Here is a 23,097-nt window from a genome sequence, read left to right on the forward strand (position 1 = left end):
TGTGTGTGTGTGTGTGTGTGTGTGTGTGTGTGTGTGTGTGTGTGTGTGTGTGTGTCTGAAGCCTAACAAGGCTAAAGCTTGGTTTGCCTGTAGGCTGGGAGCACTGTGTCATCTGGATGCCATCTGTGAGGCTGGGCTGCAGTGTAGGGGAGGATCGGAGCCTCCTGGCATTAGGGCAAGAATGGGCAGACTCCCATCTTAATTAACATTGTAATTAATTAAGAACAAGACATGGCAGACGAGTCAGGTGGGTGGCGTGCCCAAAGGCAAGTGGGGAAAACTAACACTGTGGCTAGTCGGAGAACCCCACTTTGCCACACAGTCCTGGCTGGCTGGGGGCCCTGGAGGTCAGCCTGCCAGCTAGGGGCAGCTCTGAACCAGCTCAATGTGCTGTGGAGGGCAAGAGGGTGCTACAGTGTGGAGCTAAGTGGCAATGCACTGGTTTTGTTGTTAGGGGCATGCAGATCATGCCTCTGCTCCAGGTCCTAGGCCTGTGCTGTCACCACACAATGATCCTGCGGTCACTACAGAGACCAGCCAGGACCTGCATGGGCAGGGCACACAGCCAGGTGGATAGGATAGGGCCGTGGGCGAGCAGGGAGCTGCATCTGGGGCCAGGTGTGGGATCTTGGGGTGGTGACAGCATGGGGCAAGGGCCCAGAGCACAGCCACAGTCCATTTCCTACATGCCCCTGCCCATAGAACCCATGCCTGTTGCAAGACCAGCTCTGCCCTGGACCCCGGCCCATGCTATCACTGTCCTAAGATCCCGTTCTAAGACGGGCCTCACCTACCCATCCTGCTCCTGAACACTGCTTCCTGCCTGCCCACTCACGACCCCATCCCATCACCTGGCCATTCACCCTGCCCATGTGGGTCCTGCCTCCAGTGGTGGGTGCAGGGCAGACCAGCTAGAGTGCTCGGGCAGCAGGGCCTGGTCTGATGGTGGAAATAAGTCCAGCTGCTGTGCTGCCTCAGCCCTGCTGTGTGCCTGGGGGTGGTAGAAACAGCTACATTTGCCACAGCCCAGGGCCTGGGCTGGGCAAGACTGAAGGACCTGCTGCAGGCCAGACAAATTCCCTCAGCAGGCTGGATCTGGCCGTTGGCCCATACTCTGCCCACCCCTGGTTTCTCCTAAATTCTCCTAAAGTATAAATACTTGTGTCATTTGAGTTACTTGGGATATTCTGCTAAATTTGATTTATCATTTCTATTTTTGTGTGGCACATATGGCAAGTCAAACTGCAATTTTAATGATTTTTTTAATTCTGTACTACTGTTTTCCCTTTTAAAGGTCCCTTCTGTCCTCTACCAGGTATTAAAGTATTAACGCTATGATGGAAAGGGCAGGTGACATCAGCAATTATTTTAATAATTAACCTACCAGAGATTACTCTAATAATTACTGGACTATACTACATTTTTTTATAAAGAAAACAAAGTCATTCACAACTTAAGGAAACTAAAACCACAAACTCAGTTACAAAAGAACTACATAACAAGAGTTCTTCAGCCTGGGTTTCCTTCCGAAAGCTTACAGAAGGAAAGCAAAGACTTTAAAAATGGAATTTGAGTCTTTGCAACCATTTTTATATTCTTGGATCCACTGAGCCTCTGTCTTCATAACCAGCTAAGCAAATCTTTGTTATAACTTAAGCCCCTGTGCTCCCCTGCCAAAATGCAATATATATTATTAATCTTGAAGGGCAGGATCCAGACTTCCACTCCATGACACTGCTGAACATCACAAAGGCACTTCAAGCCAGGAAAAAATTGCTGATGTAGAGAGTAAACGGACTAATGTAAACTGACTACGTTCAATACTCAACATAAGAAGATTTTGATTCATATTTTGACACTCCTGGCATGGTTAGTATGTGCTCTTCACATTGTGCAGAGTTTCCTCACCTCACTCATGCTAATACTCAGCACTTTTTTCCAACTGGGAGGGAAAAATACTGTGTGAAAGCTGGAAAAATAGCTACTGGAATAACAACTGAGTTAGCAGCATTCATCACTGAGACAGCCTACATCTGATCAGCTTTTCTCTCACTAGTATGTCTCACATAAAATCCTGTGGGGATTACTGCAGAGGGCTTCTGAGAGCATGAGGATAATATGATAATATGACAAGTCATGCTACGACAGTGAGAGCTAGAAAAACAGCCCAACAGAACACAGTTTATTGCAAGGATACATGGGAACTATATTTGCCTGCACGTTCTCTAAAAAACTGACCATATCCTAGCTTTGACAATGGGGTTTTGATAAACAGACTGAACACATGAATGAAGCCTGGGTCTAACAGAAAAACAGTGAGCATATTTTTTGTGGTCTCTGGAGCTTAGCAGCATGGCTCAGGAACAGTCCTTCTGGTCAAATAAGGAGCAGCACGGATGGCAGAGAAGTTTGCACCAGTGATAGCATGAAGAAAATGCTATTTATCCCCCATATGAATATGGTACTATGACAGGGGGTAATTGTGTAGAAATCAAGAGGCTGATTAAAGAGCTTAAAGCATTTCATTTCAAAAAGGAATGTAATTTGACTAATAACTAGAATTAGTTAGAGATTTTCTGATGCAAACAGTCAGAATATACAAGTTCATTAAAACTGTAATTTTTTAAACATCTGCCTGACAGACAACTTGAGTTTTCAAGGTATGAAGTTTAGGGACAGCCACAGAGATCCTAAGATCTGGGGCTCTGGGTCAGATTTACTGTCTGAACTGTCTCTGGCCAGAGGGCCCCACAGCTTCTGGAGTGGAAACATGGCTCTCAAAGCATCTAAGGCTTATCGTTCTATAGAGTACCCCAACACTGAGAACAGCACAAGGAGTTCCCAGGAATAGGGGGCAGTCAGTTGCCACTTTATAATTTTTCCATAAAAATCAAGGTGAAATCGTTTATTTTGCCTTAACATTTTTGGTTTTCAGAATGACAAGCTTTTTAAAAATGGGGAAAAAAAAATCTTAGTTTCAACCAGCCTTACTGCCAATTTTCACAGAAGCAGTTGCCAACTAACTTCAAATTCACAGAAGTGTTGCCAGGCACCACATCCTTTTCTGGAGGACAGCTTTGGTGTCTATCTATACACGTGCTCTGCAATGGTGGGGGAGGGGGAACATTTTAATTAGAGCAGCTCCTGGACAGCTGCTCTAATTAAAATGCTGCAGTGTCACATGTATTCAGTGTCCCACATTTCAAAATGGCTGTGGGATGAGTTTTAATCAAAGCACCCTGCCACCATTAATCGAATCTGCTTGGATGCATTCTTAACGCAGCACATGTATAGGCACTCAAGACTATTTAGCTTGTGGTCTAGCATATTACAGCTTTCTACAAATCCCAACCAGCAAATGTCCTTTTTGTCTGAAGTGAAAGGAGTATTATTGCATAAAAATGGCATTTTCTATCTGGAAAAATTACATTTCTCTGGTAAAGGACAGAAATGAAATCAAGGCTTTCTTCAATGAATATATGTATTTTAAAAGATGGTGTCTTAATGTTGGAGAAATTGTGATATCAGAATTTAAAAAAATTTCATCTGCAAAATCCTACCTGTATAATATATGGTAACTAAGAGTAATTCCTACCATTATGTTAGAGAAGTAACAGAAATGGGATTAAATTAAATAGAAAAGGATACTGTACAAGGCTAGATACGTAGGACAAATCTAGATTAATCAGCTAGGTACCTAAGTGGGGCTTAGTTAAAATGTAGGTGCTTACTTTCCTAAAAGCTACCCAGAATCCCTTCATTCTAGCAACCACAAAATTTATTAGGAACCTAAATACAAATTATTACTTACACTCTGAATTGCAAAGATCTCTGTGCTCCTGAACTTCAGCTTATGTGCATACAAGGAGTGCACCAGCCTAAGCAGCTGGACTATAACTGCCATGTACATTACGCTGTGATCGAAAAAGGAGATAAAGTATTACCTAAATTCTGCCTAAGCCGCTGCAGAGACAGTTCATTAAGACCATGCCTTGCACTGAGTCCCACACAGTATACAGCAAGTAGCCATTCTCACCTTAAAAGCAAGGTCAAAAGAGGAGACAGCACTGTCAGCACCCACCTAGAGTAGAGAACTCAAACAGGAAGTGGAAGAACTGCATTATAAGCTCTCCTTGGCCTAAAGGGATTCAAATCCACATCTCACAGCTCCAGGGGCACATCCCCATATACAGGGGCATGCGTTTGCAGCAGGAAAAAAAAGTAGCATCACAAATTTGTTCTACTACTTTTTGCCACTGAGCACATCCCTGGGCATGGGCTTTGGTGCGAGGCAAAATGCCCCTTTTCAGGGAAAATGACATTTCCCCACTCCTCCCGGCTCCCAGCATGCTGAAGAAGCCCTATCCTTCTCCCTACCAGGGCCTCCAGCCATACATTGTAGCCCCAGGCCCCAAACCGCCTGGCTGGGCAGCAGCCCCAACCGCAGCCCCAGCCCTGCCCAACTCCTTCCCTCCCTCCCTATGGGGGCCTCAATCCTCCCCCACCCCAACATACCTGCAGGAGCTGTTCTCCAGACTGCCTGGCAGCCACATGCATGTACATGGTGTGCCGTGCTTGCCCACCTTCCTCCACTCCTCCAGCCCCCTGCAGCCTGGAACTCTGCCAGCCTGCAGAGAGTTCTTTGCGAGAGAGCAAAATCTGTGTATTGCTCTGTTAAAAATAAAAAATCTGGGGTCTTCTTAGACAAAAGGGAAAATCTATGTTTTTTCTGTTTTTCCATGGGAAACGGAAAACCTGGATCCCTGCTCATGAAGGTCCTTCCATCCCTACTTTCCTACGAGCAATAGCATAATCTGCTAATAAAAATTTCCCTAACCTCAGGAACTTACCTTGAACCTCTGTACTTAGCCACGATTAGTTTTATGAGTTTTTGCAAACATGGCTATATTAGCCTCCAATTTTGAAGTCTGTTTTTTTTTTAATGAAGTTATGAAGGCTTTACATATTGAAGGAAAGGATCTTTTTGGATCAGCAGCAAGTAAACAAATGAGAATAAGCTACATCTTCCTACTCTGCTGACACAGGAGTGCCACTCTAAACACGGACAAAGTATAAAAACTACTAAGGAACAAATCATTCATTCTCATTATAAATCAGATCTTTCGCCCAATTTCCAAGAACCACAAAAAATCATCACAAAATGTGTTTTTTTCAAAGCTAATAATGCAATGTTAGTATAGTTAACTAGCATTAAAACAAATGCACATGAGATGAAGCCCACTGTATCTAAATTTTTCTGAAGCCTGCCAGATTATTGTACTCACCACTTATGGGAGCAATGTAAAAAAGGAAAGGCAGATGCAACCAAGTTATATTTAAAATATCTGCAATCCAGTTATGGAATAATTCTCAATCTCCTACTCAAAATGAATAATATAATAAATTTAATAAATTAATAAATTTAAAAATTAAATTATTAATGCACTAGATTACAGAATAAGATCAACAGCCCCCCATAGACGACTCCAGGGTCTGCAGGGTCCTCTATAACTAGGGATCTCCATAAATCACAAAGGAAGTGCCCTTCGCAATGGCTCCTTAATTTTTTCCATTTTGCCACTTGTCCTTCCAACCCCCCAGAGGGGCCCTCCCAGCTTGACAGTTTGCCACTGATCACTAAGGAAGTGAAAAACTGCAGTTTTAAATATGACACAAGCTGCAGGGCCACTGGGGCCCCTCTGCCAATCAGTGGCAGGGAGGCAAAAACCGTGGCATATTTAAAACTGTGGTTTTCACTTCTCTGGCAATCAGTGGTGGCATTGGTGATGCATATGGGGTTCACGCAGGTGCACATGCACCCCCTGAGCTTGGTGGTGCACCCCTGGCAAAAAGCGGCGCCAATGCTGCCGGCAGCGCCTGTGCATGGTCGTCGCTCACCCCCCCCAATTGTCGCTGGCCACCACTGTCTGCAGGTGGTCACCAACCACTGGTTAGCGCTCACCGCCTTTCCCCCCCACACCACCGTGGCTGCATGCAGGAGCTCCTCGCTTGCTGCCGACACACCCCTACTGCCACCACCTGAAGGCAGCCACCATACCCCCCAGCCTCCAGGGACACATGGTGTTCATGAGTGGGGGGGAGCAGCTCCCACTGCCTCTGCCCACATAACATACAATTGATGGTTATGCATTCAGATTCCTCTGTCAGTGGTTGATTTTGTGCAAACAAATATCCTGGAGCAACTGGTTGCAGAGATAGTTTAGGTTTTGGACAGCCACTAACACTCTTGCCTAACCTAATAGTTAGTATACCAGGAAAGTATATTAGCCCTTTTAATTCTTTTTGCAGTGAAAATCACTAATACTAATACTAGTACCATGTATCTGAGAATCTGGGTTCCCTCTAAAACACAAGGGGAATAAAAAACAATATGCATGCATACCAACATTAAAAGAATTAATACTGATCTGATGAGTTACCCTAAAGTGATATAAAGGATAGAAAAAAAAATATTGGTTGCTTACAGATGTGAACCCCTCCACCCCCACAAAAAACAGTGCTTTACTTTCAGCTAGGTGCACCCTTGTGCTGAGTGCAGCACATGATCAGAAGAGGCATTGTGTTAGCTTGATCCAGCTTGTCCAACATCTGTATAGATCACGCACTTCAATGGGGCTTTTTGATGCCTTTATCCAATAGCAGATTGAATCAGCTTTACATAAAACTGCCAAAAAAGCCCTGCTAAAGCATGTGATTTATACAGACTCTAGAGAACCAGGTTGAACTAATGTGCTTCCTTTTCTGGTAAAGCTCTGTTGTTGGTTTCTTTTTTTCCACATCTGGCAGCAGCCAATGTGTATAGCACAGCAGCTCACTCATGGAGAGCTCAAAGAACATTCCTCAGTCCTAAGAGTCAAAATTGTGCTTTGCTCCGGTCAATAATGTTCTAAAAACACCTGAGAGATGACAGGCCATCTGTTTTAGCTAAAACTGAATAAAATTGGTGTCCACATTGCAATTCAATTTTTACTTAATAAAGTAGAAAATACCGTATTTACTTTCATACTACACCCAACTCCTCCTGCTCCCTACCACCAAGTATTCAGAGGGAATCAACTATGAAGTATTCAAGCCAAGATAATATTCACATTTATACAGCTCAATTTTAAATTCTGAAATCTCATCAGAAAAGACAGTGCTCTCAAACATTGTGGTGCTTGCAGATGTTAAAAAAAACAAAAACAAAAAAACAAAAAACCCCCCTACCATGCTTTACCAGAAGCAGCAGCATGTTACTTTGACCTGGCTCTGAAGCATCTATATAGACTGGGCGCTTCAGCAGGGCTTTTTGGCACTTATCTAAACTTGATTCAACCAGCTATTAGATAAAAGCATCAAAAAAGCCCTAGTAAAGCACCTGATCTATACAGATGTCAGGCGAGCTGGGTCCAACTAACATGCTGCCTCTTCTGGGCATGGGCTGGGCTCCGTGTGGGAGCACTCAGTCATTAATCCTTCACTAATTCCACCCACAGGGCCTGATCCAGGGCTCGCTGAAGTCAAATTAGGGTCAGAGTGTTTTAATTAAAGCTAAGTTTTGAGTGGAGGAATAATTGGTACTTGTCCCATATTTTTAAAAAAAACTTTACTGGATTAAAAAAAAATATTTTAATGGACCTACTGGTATTCTATCTGTTAATTTTCTTCCATTTTAAGGGATTTTGGTGGAGCAATATTTATATTCTATCTGAGGAAACATTTGCAATAGTCAAAATCTATAAAGTTATATGAGGTAAACCTTTAGATAAACACAGGACTTTGGATGAGACATTCCGTTCTCATGATGTTAGTACATCTATGTGATCACCTTGCCTTTCTTACTTTTAAATTAAAAGTTTAAAATTAAATACCAACATGGATTTTTTTGCCAGTTCACACACTATAACTTCTTGGTAAGAAAACATACTTTATCACTTCATATTCAAGTTACTTAAGAAACACACTATGATTTGGCAAGATGCAACCATACCCACAATAAAGGTTAAGAATTTTTCAATCAAAACCAGCACTCTGATTCTACAAAAGATGTCAATAATAAAAATGTCTGCTTTGGGGCCAGATTCACTCAAATTAAGACAGACTTGATTTTTCACTCATGTAAAAATTTCTATGCACACTGAAAAATCATTGTACCATATGTTATTTCTTTGTAACTGAGTAATACCAACTACTAAGCCAAGAAACATCCTTAAGAGCAGATGAAATATGCAAGTTATTCCTGCCAAAGCTAATTTGTAGCTGTTCTCAAACTAAAGACCTCTGTACAAATCACGAAGGAAACGTATTTATTATTTTGTCACGTTTCTCAAAAAGAATTAATCAGTCAAAAAAGGCTTGGTGTATAAAAGTAAACAATTTCGTGCAGTTCTTCTGCCAAATAGGTAACCTGTCTTTGAATGTTTTGTGACCTTTAATATGCCTGACATCTTTGTATTCAAGAATAATAATTTTGCACCAGTTATTAAAGTAACATTTGGTTTTTTTTAACAGTCAATGATATACAGCATTCTGCTCAAAAATCTGCCCTTAAAAATAAGGTCAGTAGGCTTTCCTAATACTGAAGTCAGACACCAAGGTTGAAGATTTCACTTTGTCCTCTGCAGCTAAGAGCTGTTTAAAGTTGTGCTTTTCCGCATTCTTTATATGGTTATATAATACTTTATTCTGTTATATATTTATACTTTAAACTCAGGATGGCAGCTGAGTCAGAACAAAAAGCATCAAAGCTCTGATTCATTACTTATTAATATAACATATCACATTGCTCCAATTACAAGTCAACCTTTTTCTCTATCAAAAACACTACAAAAATCACACCTGGTTTACAGGGTTGACCTATAATCAGGCCCTCAAAAAGACTGCCTTATGTGCTTGCAGTATTTTTTTGCATGCAACAAAAGTACTAAATCAGTATTTTTGGGGTACAGTTTTATTTTAGGATTTTTAATGCATGTAAATAGCAGTTCAAGAACTTCACTGTAGTTATCGACTCGTATTTGGGGAAAAAACTGTTTTCTCTATAAATGAACTGAATACGTTGAGTTGACTTGTATGTGGGTTTAAAGTCTGATGTGACTAAACTGGTACAGAGATTCACCCCAGGAAAATGAGAAAGAAAATCATCTCCTCAGAAATCAAACGAAAGGAAATTCTATTTTAAAAAACTGAAACTAACACACTAATATGCCATGTGCTATTTTTTTTTAACATAAAATGCTTACAAACTAGGTAAGAACCATTTAAAAATTAGGTCTCTCTTGGACCTCTGATTTATAATCCCTGAGAGTAGGAAGGAAGTGAAAGGCAGTTGACCAAAACTTTCTAGCCCAAGTATACTAGATATACATGCATCAACAGTGGAATATTTACATGAACAAACAATCAAGAAAGAACCTTCAAAAACACTGCACAAACCTTTGTCACCTGAGTTAAAGGAATGGCTGACAGCAGTGGGAAGAAACCTCAGTTCTTGAAAAATCTCACCTCAGTCCCTGGAAAAATCATGGAGCAGGTCCTCAAGCAATCCATTTCTAAGCACTTAGAGAAGAAGGTAATTAGGAACAGTCAGAGTGGATTCACCAAAAGCAAATCATACCTGATTGCCTTCTATAAGAGGTGACTGGTTCTGTGGATGCAGGAAGGGGAGTGGACATGATACAGACCTTGACTTTAGCAAGACTTTTGATATGGTCTCTCACAACATTCTCACAAGCAAGCTAAGGAAGTATGGGTTGGATGAGACTGGAAGGGGAGAGAAAATTGGCTGGATCATCAGGCTCATAGGGTAGTAGTCAATAGATTGATATCTAGTTGGCACCTGGTGTCAAGTGGAATGCCCCAGGGGTCGGTCCTGGGGATGGTTTTGTTCAATATATTCATCAATGACCTGGAAGATGGGATGGAGTACATGTTTAGAAAGTTTGTGGATGGCACCAAGCTAGTGGGAGTAGTGGATACATTGGAGGGTAGGGTTAGGATTCAGAGAAACCTTGACAAACTGGAGGATTAGACCAGAAGGAATCTCATGAGGTTCAATAAGGAGAAGTGCAAAGTCCTGCATTTAGGATGGAACAATCCCATGCACTGATATAGGCTAGGGACCGACTGGCTAAGCAGCAGCTTTGCAGAAAAGGACTTCAAAGTTATAGTGGACAATAAGCTGAATATAAGCCAACATAACATGTGCTTGTTGCCAAGAAGAATAACAGCATACTGGGCTGTATTAGTAGGATCGTTCCCAGCAGATCAAGCAAAGTGATTCTTTCCTTCTATTCACAGAATTATCAAATCATAGTAAATTAGGGCTGGAAGGAACCTCAGGAGGTCATCTAGTCCAACTACTTGTTCAAAGCAGGACCATTCCCAACTAGATCCATTCCGGGCAGGGCACATCTGGAGCGTGATGTCCAGTTTGGGCCATCCACTAAAGAAAGTGTCATAGATTCGCAGAAATTAAGGGCTGGAAAGGACCTCGAAATATTATTGAGTCCAATCTGCCTGCTCTGGGCTGGAATACTGCTGAGATCAAATGATCCCAGCAAGGGCTGTCCAGCCTCCTCTTCAAGACTTCCAAGGTTGAGGACTGCACCAACTTCTTGGGAAGTCTATTCCAGATTCTGGTCACCCTTACCATAAAGAAGTTCTTCCTTACATCCAACTCAAAACCATCCTCTAACAGTTTATGGCCATTGCTCGTTCTCCTTGCTCCTTGATGTGGACAAATTGGAGAGGCCAACAGAGGGCAACAAAAATGGGCTGGGACCCATGACTTCTGAGGAGAGGCTGAGGGAACTAGGATTATTTAGTCTAGAGCAGAGAAGACTGAGGGGGGATTTAATAGCAGCCTTTAACTACTTGAAGGGTGGTTCCAAAGAGGATGGAACTAGACTGAGAACAAGAAGCAATGGTCTCAAGTTGCAGCAAGGGAAGTTTAGGTTAGATATTAGGAAGAACTTTTTCACTAGGAGGGTAGTGAAGGAAGGTGCAACAGGTTACCTAAACAGGTGGTGGAATTTCCATTCTTGGAGGCTCTGGCTAAACAAAGTCTTGGGTGCGATGACAGTGCTGCTCTCAGCAGGGATTTGGACTAGATGATCTCCTGAAGTCCTTTACAATGCTAATTGTCTATGATTCTCAACCAAGACTGCAAGGGAACTCCAGGTTCAGTCCCCTGCTAGTGTCATTATTGTCCCTTTTATAAACTGATCAAGTTCCACCTTAAAAGATGTTAGTAATGAGGACAAAAACAATTATTGGAAAACTTTTCCAGAGCCTCACTGATTAAATGTTTGGAAACCATTTAATTTCTAGCCTAAATTTATTCATGACCAGTTTATATCCATTTGTTCTTGTGCATGCTCAGTGATGACAACCTATTCACATATTTCTAGCTACTAAAACTGAAATATCTATTGCACACGTGTAATTGAATGGAATGTAATTATAAAGAACATCTAAAGTACAATACAAATAAAAATGTTGCTATTGTTAGTTATGTGAACCATCGTGAGACAACAAGAAATTCTGCACTGTGTTTCATACACAGTTGGTGACAGCAGGGAAATGGTGAGATTTAGGCATCTTGTATTCCATTTCAGCATCTTGAGAACTTGTGTTTATTCTTTCCCAACTTGCCCCCTGGGTCTCATCCCCTCCAATCTGATCCTGTCTCTACCTCACCCCAAGGACTCCACATACCTGTCCTCATCTCCTCACTTTTCCAGTCCTGGTTTCTATTCTTCTGATTGTAGTCCAATTATCCAAGATCCCCATGGCATCTTGCCTGGACATTTGCTGTCCTTCACAACCAAACTCTGCAGTTCCTTCACCACCCAGTCCTATCCCTGTGTCCCTCCTCCACTGGCAGATATATTCTCAGTCATGCTCTGGGAATGGTGCATGTACAGCCCTGTCATGATCAGAAGCTGGGAAGGAGTGAAGAGTATGCCCCATCACTCTGCGGAAATGGCACACAGAGGAGCTATGAGGGAGTAAAAGAGCCCAGTTGCTCTGTAAAGATGGTATGTGTATAGTAGCTCCTGGTACTTATTAAGCTGTAACTCAGTCATCTTGACAACTGAGTAATGAATATTTGATTAAATGAACCATTTTTAGAACTGCACATTAATATATCTATTCATTTTATTTGGTACTTTGAACATCCTTGTAGCTTTATCAAGAATGAGATCCATACATTTTCTAAGATTTCTTTTTTTCTAAAGGGGAGAGTTACTAGCCTGACTACTGTTCAATCCACCTATCTTGCTAGGAATTTGGTTAAGAAGGAGTCCTTTATAAAGAGAATTAAAATTTTGCAAACTACTAGTCAGGCAAAAAATATATTGTTACATTACAGATTTCTGAAAAAATCTGTTTCTATAAGCAACAGCAACAAGGGCCTTGAACTAGTCTACATCCTGCTATGTCACCCCTAACTAACAGCACATTTGACTAATTAGTTCCATAATGTTTTGAAAATATTGGACATAAGAAATACACTGGATTCCAACAATGTATCAACTAGAATGAAGATTTTTTTTTCAAAGGGCTTAAATTATTCAATAGGACTTAGACAACTAACTGGTATTTGTACCTTGGAAAGTCACCCCCACCCAAGAAACCTCAACAAAATATGTCATTATTAAAAAGAAAGGGATTATCTTGTTCTTAACCCTATTCTTAGGATTTAGTTAAGATTTATTGACATCTGAAAGAAGAGCTGATGTTCAGTGTGGTTTAAAGAAAAATGTTTGTCTTTCTAATAAGTTAACAATTCTAAATCTACTTTTCAGATAGCAGCTATATTAGCTTCTGTTTACTGCATAGGCTGATGCAGCTCTGCAACCCTACTTGATATTAGCTCTACAATAGAGAAGGTAGAATTGAATATTATCCATTCAGCTGGCCATTACTACTATCAGCCAGCAATAACCGTTCATAATCCTGTAACATTTCTCAACTGTGGACTACAAACCACTTTACAAATGAATAAGGCTTTGCAACATCCTTATCTCATTTTAAAGACAAAAATGGAAGCACAGTGACGAGGTGATTTCTGCAAAACCAAACAGTAAATGTGTTGTACTTACTGGAGCAGATCTTTGCTCATGCTTATTTATTACTAATATGGTTTTTAAGCCTATACACTACAATGCATATTGCAGCCCCATTTTGAAAGGCACTGTGCACTAAAAGATTTTGTTCTGTACACATGTAAGGGTAAAGCTGTTCTAACATCTCAGGGCAGCAGACTGTGACCTCAAATGGGTTGTAAACCTTACACAAAGGGATGCAAACCCCACAGACGTTAAATTATGCTGGAAAGACTTAGATTAAAAATGAGGATACCCCCAACAGTAAGACTGCTGGAAGTTGGAGTATGACACCCAGAAAAAGGATAATGTCGCATAAAGACTTGGAAACATTCATCTAAGAAATAACGGGTTGCCTTCATTTGAGAAAAAATATGGGTCACTGAATAACTTGGTTAATATGAAATTCAAACTATCTAGTGTAAAATTTTTGGGTGGTTCCTAAGTATGGGTGACTGGTGCCTTTTGAGTCAGGGGGGCACATGCCCCCCTGACACTAGTCAGTGGTGGGGGTGGGGAGGGTCCCCCAGCAGCCCATCTCACTGGCCAGGGCCAATTTCACTCACCAAAAAGTGGCCGTGCTGCTTCCGCAAGTCCTGCAGCCACTTCTGGAAGTGGCGTGGCCACTTTTGCTGGTGGCTCCGCTCCACAGCTGGTGCTCGCAGGGGGGCGCACTGGTGCTCCTGCCTGCCTCCCTGCCTGCTGGCTAAACAGGGAGCACAGCATGACAGAGAGTGCATCAGTGCTCTCAGGAGGTGCACGTGCACCCCCTACGCATCACCACTGGTCATAAGGGAAACTTGTCATGAAGAACATGGCAGAAACACAACCCTCCTAACATATACAATAGCCATAGAGGAGGACACTTTTATAAACAAGTGGAGAAATGAACACATGGCTAGAAACAAAAATGGAAGTTTTCCTAGGCACATAGGTTCTGGACTGAGATGCCAAGGTAAGTGTAGTTTCAGCACTTATGTGATGAACCCTATAAGGAGGGATCCTGATTTTCCTTGATAAACAAAATACCAAATTCTCTGCTAAAAAACTCCAAATCCATGATTAAAATTCAAGTCCCACACCACGTCTCCCAGCCCTGTTGGTGCCCCTTGCACCCCACCCACAGCCCCCACAGCCTTGCTGGTGCCCCTCACCCCCACCCATAGCCCCTGCTCCCCCAGCTTTCCTGGAGGTAGCCCCTAGCTGCCAAGGCTATAGACCTGGGTCTGCAGCCCCCCACCCCTGCTCCCTCCTGCTGTGGGCTCAGGTGGGGCAGTTCCCTGCCACTGCATGCGCTCCCTGAGGGGAGGGGGGGACCCATGCCCCCCAGATCTCTATGCAGTGCAGGCGCAGGCTGCAGGCTTGAACTCCCACCGTTTCTTCCCCCCGCAGCCTCCGGAGCCTGGTGGTTGTGGACGCCAGGTTCTGGAGACCCTGGGGGAGAGAAGAAGGGGGGCATGGAAAAGCAGCTAGCAGCTTCTCTGCGTGGCTCTGCTGTTTCCTGCTGCCCTGCTTCCCTCCCCTGGGGCTTGTTTGGCAGGCGCAACCCAGTGCAGCAGACAACAGTGGGGCCACGTGGGGATCTCCTCAGTGCTGCTGGCCCCCCTGCTGCCCTGACAACGCACCTCCTGCATGTGGGGCTGCAGTGAGGCCAGTGCCGCAGGACTGTGCCCCTCAAAGCAGCAGCAGGCATTGAAACCACATTGCCAGGACAGCAGGGGGGGAGATCCCCATGCAGCCCTGCTGTGCCCAGCCATGCCAAGTCGCGCCTGCCAGGATGCAGAGGTACCGGGAAGCAGGGCAGGAGCCCAAGTCTGCAGCCTGCGCCTACCTTGGGTACAAATCTTGGGGTGCAGGTCCCCACCGCTCCCCAGGAGTGCATACAGCAGCAGGGAGCTGGCCCTCTCCCTCCCCTAGATGAGTCAACTGTGGCCCCATCCTGCTCCCTGCTGGGGCCCTGCAGCTGCACATTGCAGCCCTGGGCCCCAAGCCCCATTCATCTGGGCAGCAGTCTCAGCCCTGCCCAGCTTCCTCTCCCCGACTTACTTGCTGGAGCTGCTCTGCAGTCTACCTGAGGCCACGTGCATGTCCATACACATGGCACCCCTGTCTCTCAACCTCCCTCCCACTCCCTCCGGGCTGGAACTCTGCCAGCCTACAGGGAACTCACTGCAAAATGGCAAACACCATGGGTTTCTCTTGTAAAACGAGAAATCCGCGTTTGCCTCTAGTAACAGATAAAATCTGCAGTTTACTCCGTTTTTCTGTGGGAATCAGAAAACTCAGATCCTTGCTTATAAGTCCTCTAGCTGTGACTGACTGTGAGACTGCAGAATTGGAAAGTACTTACAGATGCTAATAGCTTGTTAGTGTTGCCTGAAGAAAAATTTGATATTGATTAAATCATGATAAAAAAAAAAACAAACTTTGTTTAGAAATAGAGGTCTTTCTTAGATATTCCTTTCCACTGTAGAATAAAATGAATTGACCGTGTTAACAAATGTGACTTTTCTAAGCAATTCTATGCTATCAGCTACAGCTAGGAAGACTGTGATAATGCATCATTCCCTTGTTCTGAGTCAGACGGTCATGCATCAGAGGTTAGCGTAAAGATGGATAGATAGGCAAATTTGAGGAAATCAGAAATCACTGTGGTCACTGTTGTATTTCTGAAACTGATATCATAAATTCTATACCAATCAACTGATTAACCAAAGGATCATACAAACATATATACAAGAGTATTATTATTTCCTATTGACACACCACCACCATTGATATACTGCTGGGATCTCTGTAAATGTACATGGGGCAAAATCAAAAAACTAAAGCGAAGTACCCTGTACTAATAATGTTTTGGACGAGTTTCAAATAGGAAATGTGTGCACTTAATGAACTTCTAAGAGAAAGTAAGTACCATTTATGCTGAGAGCTGCATATCAATTTCCTTCAATCCATAAGAAAAAACCTGAGGTGTCTCTTCCCCTGTTTTTCAACTTTTGTTAAAAGGATTATGTATAACACTTAAGGAAAAACGTGTATACCCTTATAAAAACAGATGTAGCTGTCATTCAAAGGAAAAAGTCACTGACAGATGACAGTTTTTAAATCCTCAGGGATTCATGGTTTTATGCTTTTTGTTTTCAAAACCAAAGGAAGAGGAGAGGGGAAAACAGCCACGCTAAAACAAAGGAACTTTCCTGGTCTCCCTGCAAAAGTATCATTTATATTTATTAAATTTAATCTCGATATAAGAAATGATATAACTACTTCTAACTAAATATTCATAAGAAGGAGGAAAACAAGTTATGCTGGCTGGGGATGTTGCCACCCCATATCAGGTAAGCAACAGTATAGAAGAAATAAAATGGTGATTGCTCCCATGCCACCCTATATTTTGGCTTTTGTCCGCAGCAATGCATAGGGCATATACATGAACCAAGGGATGTTGAAGTTGACAGATAATTATAATTTGAGTCATTATATAAGCTTTGAAGTTTGCATGTAGGTAGACTATTTACATCCAGGAACAACTTCCCTTTCTCTCCTAGAATAAATATCTTGATTGAATTATATATCTTCTGTAATCTGAGCCATGATACCTAGGTTCACTTTGTTACCACTAGAAAGCCTCAAAACTTCTAACTTACTCTGAGCAACTCCTGTTACAATAAATGTTAGAATAAAGTGAAAGAGATAAAACTATTTCACAGAATGTAATGCTAAAAAGGACCATTCTGATCATTTAGTCTGACCTCCTTTATGGTGAAGGCCATATGACTCCCCTGAATTAAAAAGGTATGTGCTAGTTCAAATAAGAATTAAAACGTGCCCACTCTTGATTTAAACATTTCCAGTGTAGACTCCACTACAACCTTAGGTAAGCAGTTCCAAAACTGTTAAAAATGTGCATCTTGGTTTTAGTCTGAATTCATCTAGCTTCAGCCATTAATCATTCATTCCTGCTATAAAAGAACATGACTTCCTTGCTGAAGTGGATACAGAACTGACCCCAAGAAAAGAGATGGAAAAAGATTACAAATATGGTAGGATGAAGAAAACCTTTTCAAGGTGGGCAAGACTTTTCTAAGGAACTTGGAATAGATGTAAAAAGTACATTACACTAAGATTAGAACTTATCAACACCTTAGTATACCAGTGGGAACACATTATAAAATACATGATTTAAAAAAAAAAAAAAAGGTTAAAAAATTGAAAAATGAAATTGTTTGTTTAGCTTCTGGTATTTCTAATACTTAAGAGCAAAAAATGTTAAGGATAGTGTAAGGGGGGCTTCCCACACTGCCTAGAGTCATGTCACCTCCCAGTTGGAATAGCAGTATCTTGTAGCTATAGACCACCTGCCACGCCTTCAGTGTTCTGGGAGATAAGTCTAGACACTATGGGGAGGCACCTGAGATCAGTTATGGACTGAGTTTCTGCAGCTCTTTGCAGGGCTCCACCATCCCCATCCCCATCCCCTGCCCTCACCACACTTGATGTTTCAGGTGATGTTGCTTGCCACTACAGTTCTTTACTATCTTAACCTGAAGGATCTTAACTAAGGTCTCTGCCTAAGTGGCTGTTTGTCCTGTTCTTCCCTGCACGGGTCCCAAGACAACTACCTATATCTCTGATTCTCTCTTTGTCACCCTCTTGTGGCCAAGGTCCTCTCTCTCTCTTCTCCTCTCTCTTCTGAGGAAGTAAAGTTGTCCCCCGCCTTCTGTTTCTTTTAGGTCCCTGGAGTGGTTCCCTTCACCCCCCTGGGATCAGACCAACCGACTGCTCAAGCCTCTTTGTCACCTCCAATTGTTGGTTGGACCTTGTAGGGTAAGTCATTAAGTTAACTGTGAGAGTAATTACATATTCACAATTAGAGTTGAAACAGATCCATGTTTAAGAAAACAATAATGTTAAGCTACTGAAAACAACAGTAACAGGCAATACAGTCTAGGGCAGAGGTGGGCAAAATACAGTCCACAGGCTAGATCAGGCCCACTAACTGACTGGATCCAGCCTGCGTGGGGCACCTGCCAAATGATTGGATCTGGTCCATGATTGCCCCCACAGTGCTCTACAAGGGGCCAAGCCCCACCTGGGGCAGCCAGCGCTGCACTCCTGTCTGTGCCTGCTGGCCCCAGCCCCAACCAGCGCACACAGCTTCCAGCGGGATTGTTCTCAGTGGCATGCTGCTCGGCTCCCCTTGTCTCCAGTGCTGGCTCCTCTGCCTGCTCCTGCTGCGCTGGGCAGGGGGAGGGAAGGTGCAGCTGGGCAGCTCTTGCTCCAGTGCACAGGGCTCCAGCTCCCAGAGCCATGATCCACTTTCTGCACATCCCTGCCTGTAGGACTCATGCTCATCGCAGGGGTATGCGGCAGTGGATCGTGGCTATGTCCCAAGTCCTGGCCCTGTACTGTCACTGTCCCATGACCTAGCCCCATGATTCCAATCTCACCTACCTGTCCCACTCCCAAACACTGCTCCCCACCCACCCACGGCCCCACCGCACATAGAGAGTTTTGGCAAGTTGCTGTGGGAGGGGTGGGGTGACAGGTGCTGACCTGGCCCACAACAGCTTAAAATGTCCTACATGGCTTGAAGGCCCAAATAACAACCCACCCCTGGTCTAGAGGATCAGTAAGAGGTGGGAATAAGCAGACCTAAGTTCTAGTGCTGACTCTGTCACTGACCTGCTGTGTGAATTTGTGTATGTTCCTTCACTTCTCTCTCAGCTAACTCACTGTCCTTCTGATTTTGACAGTAAACACTCTGGGGCAGGAACTGTCATTTTCATGTATGTACTAGCCAACTGCTTGTCAAGAATGATGGGGGGGGAAGGAGGCTGGGATGGAGCACCACCACCTTACACCCCATGCTGCCACTGTTCTGCCTCTTGCAGGGAGCGGGGTTGGGGAGCTGAGGCCAGCACTGCTGACCTCAGCTCCGCCACCTTCTGTCCAGTCCTCAGTGCAGCTTCAGAATCATGGCGGCACTCCCCCATGCTTGAAGCACTCTGATTGGCTGTTTCAGAGTGTGAATAAATCAGCCAATCAGAGTGTGAATAAAGTGTTACGGACAGCAGACAGACAAGACAGACTTAGGCTTTTATAGTATTAGAATTGTGACCTAGACAAGAAAACTTGAAGTTAGAACCAGGGGGCACTACCATAGAATACTAAAAACAATAGTACAATAATATAAAGTATTACTGAATATACTCCAGATTTTTTGTAAGAACCACTGACTTTTCTTTCAGCCAAGTATAGCTATTTTAGTTTAAAAGCGTGCTTTTACTCTGACAAATGGCTATATATGATGTGTATCTTTCAGCACATCAGATCTGCTGCTTATTTGTGTCCAAAGTCATATCAGTGTAGCAAACCAACAAAAATAAGCCTTTTTAATGCTTCCTTCTGTTGGTTCTATAAGTGAAAATACCTAAGGAGCAATGACCTTGATTCTATTCATTCTTTTAAATCATCATCAAAACTGTTTACTAAATTTTACTTGTAAGAACAACCTATTTCTAGCAACCCAACTGAGGACAGTGAATTTCAATTTACCCTATAAGCCTTTTTATAAAGTAGTCATCGTCTGTGGATTTGTCTAACTTGAAATATTCCATTGTATTACAATATGAGCCTGAGAAGAATGTAAAGGCAGAAACTTTATTTTTAATGCTGTGTTTGTTAGATGTGGTCACTTAACATAATATGTAATATGGCAATCCCTTACTCAGTGGTTAACATCATGGTCATTTACCCTGAAGTCAGGGTGGTATTTTAACTTAATTTCCCAGTAAGGACTAGGTCCATGTGAAAGACAGAATCCAGTCTGGCAGACCTCAGCCCAACTTGAGTTTAGCAGTTTTTCTGTGGAATGACAAAAACATTACAAACATGAAACTCCACAACACCATTTCTACAGTCACTTTTAGATTAAGCTTTAATTTAGTTTATTCAACCAAATTTACCTTTAGTGTAACTTCCAGGATCAGTGAAGTTGCACCAGGATCAAAAGACTGTTTTCCTGTTCTCCATTTTGTGCCACAGAGGTCCAGACCTTAGAAAATGAATTTTTTAGCTTGCTATACTGCATGTTTCTGCATTCATGTAGAAATAATCTTACTTTCATCACATTTTTGACTTGGATATGAAACACAGTACAGAGATGGTCCCCTGTATACAGGTAAGCAAGCAACAGTTAATAACAAACTTTTTCATGAAACTGTTCTGGAGTATTTTTATCATGTTCTTGTAATGACTAAAATCTTTTTTTTTTAAGACAGTTGCAGTTTTGAAAACTTGTGCAATTGTTTCCTACAATCTACTTGACATTTCTTTAACAAAGATGATGTAAGGGTCTCCTCCTTGCTAAATTCGCTACTTTTGAACTTATAGCTCATTCTTTCCACCTTGACAGCCCACTCTCACTGATGTTAACATATACTGTCTGTTGCTAGTTCTCCTCCAATACCTCTTTCTGTGGATCTTTCTCTTTCCTCGGTGTTCTCCATTCCTCCCTTTTCAATCACTTTTGTTAATGCCAGTGCTATGCTCTTCAAAGTTTACATGACAAGGTAAAAGAAAAATTAAAGAAAAATGTAAACACATTCAAATTATTTCCAAATGCTTTTGCTTTTCCTACTTCAATACACTGCAGTTAACGGAAGTTTCTACTTCGAAATTTCCATTGGGTATTATTTCTTAGTATCATGTCAATTCTTTTAACCTATTTAACAAGTAGTCATAATTTGAAATAAATTCTAAATTTTTTTATCCAGGCATGGAAGTCTTAACTCCTTTTCTGTAAACAAATACAATGCAATCATTAAAACAATCAACATAGATAAAAATCTGTTTTAGTACTGCAAGTTGCTATGGCAACAACTAGAATGTCTACAAAGACTTAGCTTCATTTTATTAATAAGGAGGAGGATCACAATACTGCAAAGAGTAAAGCTTGCACTTGTATCATCCTCATTTATGCACAGGAAAAATAGAGGTTTTTATTTTATTTGGATCAGTTTACCTTAAACTTCATACCATTCCTTCCAATTCAGACTGTTAGAGGCCTGAGTTTTGAGAGTGACCTTAACAAATTCCGTTCCCTTAGCTCAACAACAGGTAACAACTGTGAAATGAAGATTTTAGTGTCTAGGGGTCATGAGATGCTATCTGTGTGGATGTGTAACAGGCTGGGGGAACAAGACCATAGATTATAGTAAAAATGAAGACTATAATGAAAAGAATGATAGGACTTTACCAGATTGGTCTAAATATAGTCTCGTTTCACCTAAAGCATTTCAATTTGAAAAGTATAAATATCTGTAAAACTAACAGCTCCATCTAGAGTTCAAAGAGCAGGTATTATTGAATGAAACTCCTAACATATATTACAAGTAGCAGGGTCTTGTATACATGACTTCTATAAAAATCTAACACACACAGCATAAGACCTTCCCTTTTCTGCCTTTTCTGCCAATACAATGTTAACTACATCTTTGCCTCAAGCACAGTCACTTTTCTTGCAATATAAAAAAGTTGTTGATCTATTAGTTAACATAAATTAAATAAATATTTTTTATTTTTAAGGATAATTTGAAAAATGTTTAACCTAATTATATAACTGTTTTGACAGGCACTTCAGCATCTGGAAGGGATTTTCCAACTAAATAAAACTATATTTTAATATAAATACATTTTAAAAGGCTACTTTGCTGTGTAGAAATTATTTAATCTTTTCCTTTTGAAATTTAAAACTTTTTTTTTTTGTAAAAACGCAACAAGAGCAGATTGTCAAATTAGAGTAACACATTAAGAACAAAATCCTGCCCTCATTCACACTCTGTAGAATCCCTAGATATCAGAGGAGTGTATGTAGTATAAAACCCTGGTCCCATGGAGTAGATGGGAGTTCTGCACTGAATAAATGTTATCTGGATTTCACCCTGGATTTTGTATTTAGGATACAAAACAAAGTATAGTATAGCCCTAAAGCTCTAACTAACACAACAAAGCCTTACAGATAGTTAATCTTAAGCAAATAAGTATTCCCAGTGATTACCCTATGTCTTACACATACTAAGGCTTTGTGAGAATGATCAAGGCTTTGTGGGCATGGCTACCTTCAGGGCTCAGTAACATTTTCTGGCAGTAGGGTAGCATGAGTCAATTTGAGTAAGAGGCAGGTAGGCACTAGGACCCACTCACTTCCACCTTCCATAGTGTAACACAGGCAGAGCTCCCCCTCCGCAAAGCCCCTCGCACCTGGCTGTGGAGTGACCTAGGCTGTCCCTCGCCACTGAATACCACTGAAGCTACGGCTCCACAGGCTGAATCCAAAGACTCTGTGGGCCAGAGGCTGCTGACACATGTGCAACTTCATTAATTTCTACCTACTCCTGTTAAATGCCTGATCCTGTATGCTGTTACTCCTATTAGTAGTACAATTAATTATGGAGGAGGGCCCATTTCTATATTGGCTTTAAGGTACGTTTCTTTATATGAAATTTCCTGTTCTCTATATCCTCATTTTAAACTTTAGTAATAATTAGAGACAGTTAGAGGCATATGGAAAAAAATAAAGGAAAGCTCCACTACAATGATATTGTAAAGACTTCCCTTTTTTAATCTAATGTTATCAACTTGCATTATTCAATACCTTAAAAAGGTTAGGAGAAAAATATTCCTAACATTATTTCAGTGGAATGATTTAAATAAAAATATGTATTTATATAATAGATATATATACTTTAATAATATTATAATAGTATTATAATAATATAATAGTAATATAAATACATTGCCTTGAGCATTCAGAGTATATACTTCAGAAATACAATGGCTCACAGGTCACTGTATTCCTAGCATCTCCAAACCCATACTTTCTAGGGATATACTGACAAAAGTTTTTGGGGCCAATACTGAGGGGCAATTATTAATGAGCCATATCGGCCAATACCACTCTGATTTCCGATATGCAGCC

The 23,097-nt window shown here is 41.8% G+C and overlaps 1 protein-coding gene across 5 annotated transcripts in view; it reads right to left on the minus strand.

Annotated features, from left to right (window-relative positions):
* Window positions 1-23,097, minus strand: part of ACYP2 (acylphosphatase 2) — a 124,456-nt gene that overhangs the window by 72,681 nt on the left and 28,678 nt on the right. The window contains exons 4-5 of one of the 5 annotated variants that reach the window (XR_002103555.1): window positions 20,084-20,288; window positions 19,183-19,982 (exon numbers count right to left, since the gene is read on the minus strand). The exons of 3 other annotated variants lie outside the window; for them this stretch is intronic. Coding sequence is in view for 1 of the 2 variants with exons in the window: in XM_019549298.1 (XP_019404843.1) it covers window positions 20,219-20,288 (70 nt within the window). In the remaining variant the exon portion in view is untranslated. Of the gene's footprint in view, window positions 1-19,182; window positions 19,983-20,027; window positions 20,289-23,097 lie in introns of those variants that run through there. One more of the 5 variants, XM_019549298.1, reaches the window with a different exon arrangement.

Source organism: Crocodylus porosus, unplaced genomic scaffold (assembly GCF_001723895.1).
Source record: "Crocodylus porosus isolate Cpor-Errol unplaced genomic scaffold, CroPor_comp1, whole genome shotgun sequence".
NCBI lineage: Eukaryota > Metazoa > Chordata > Crocodylia > Crocodylidae > Crocodylus > Crocodylus porosus.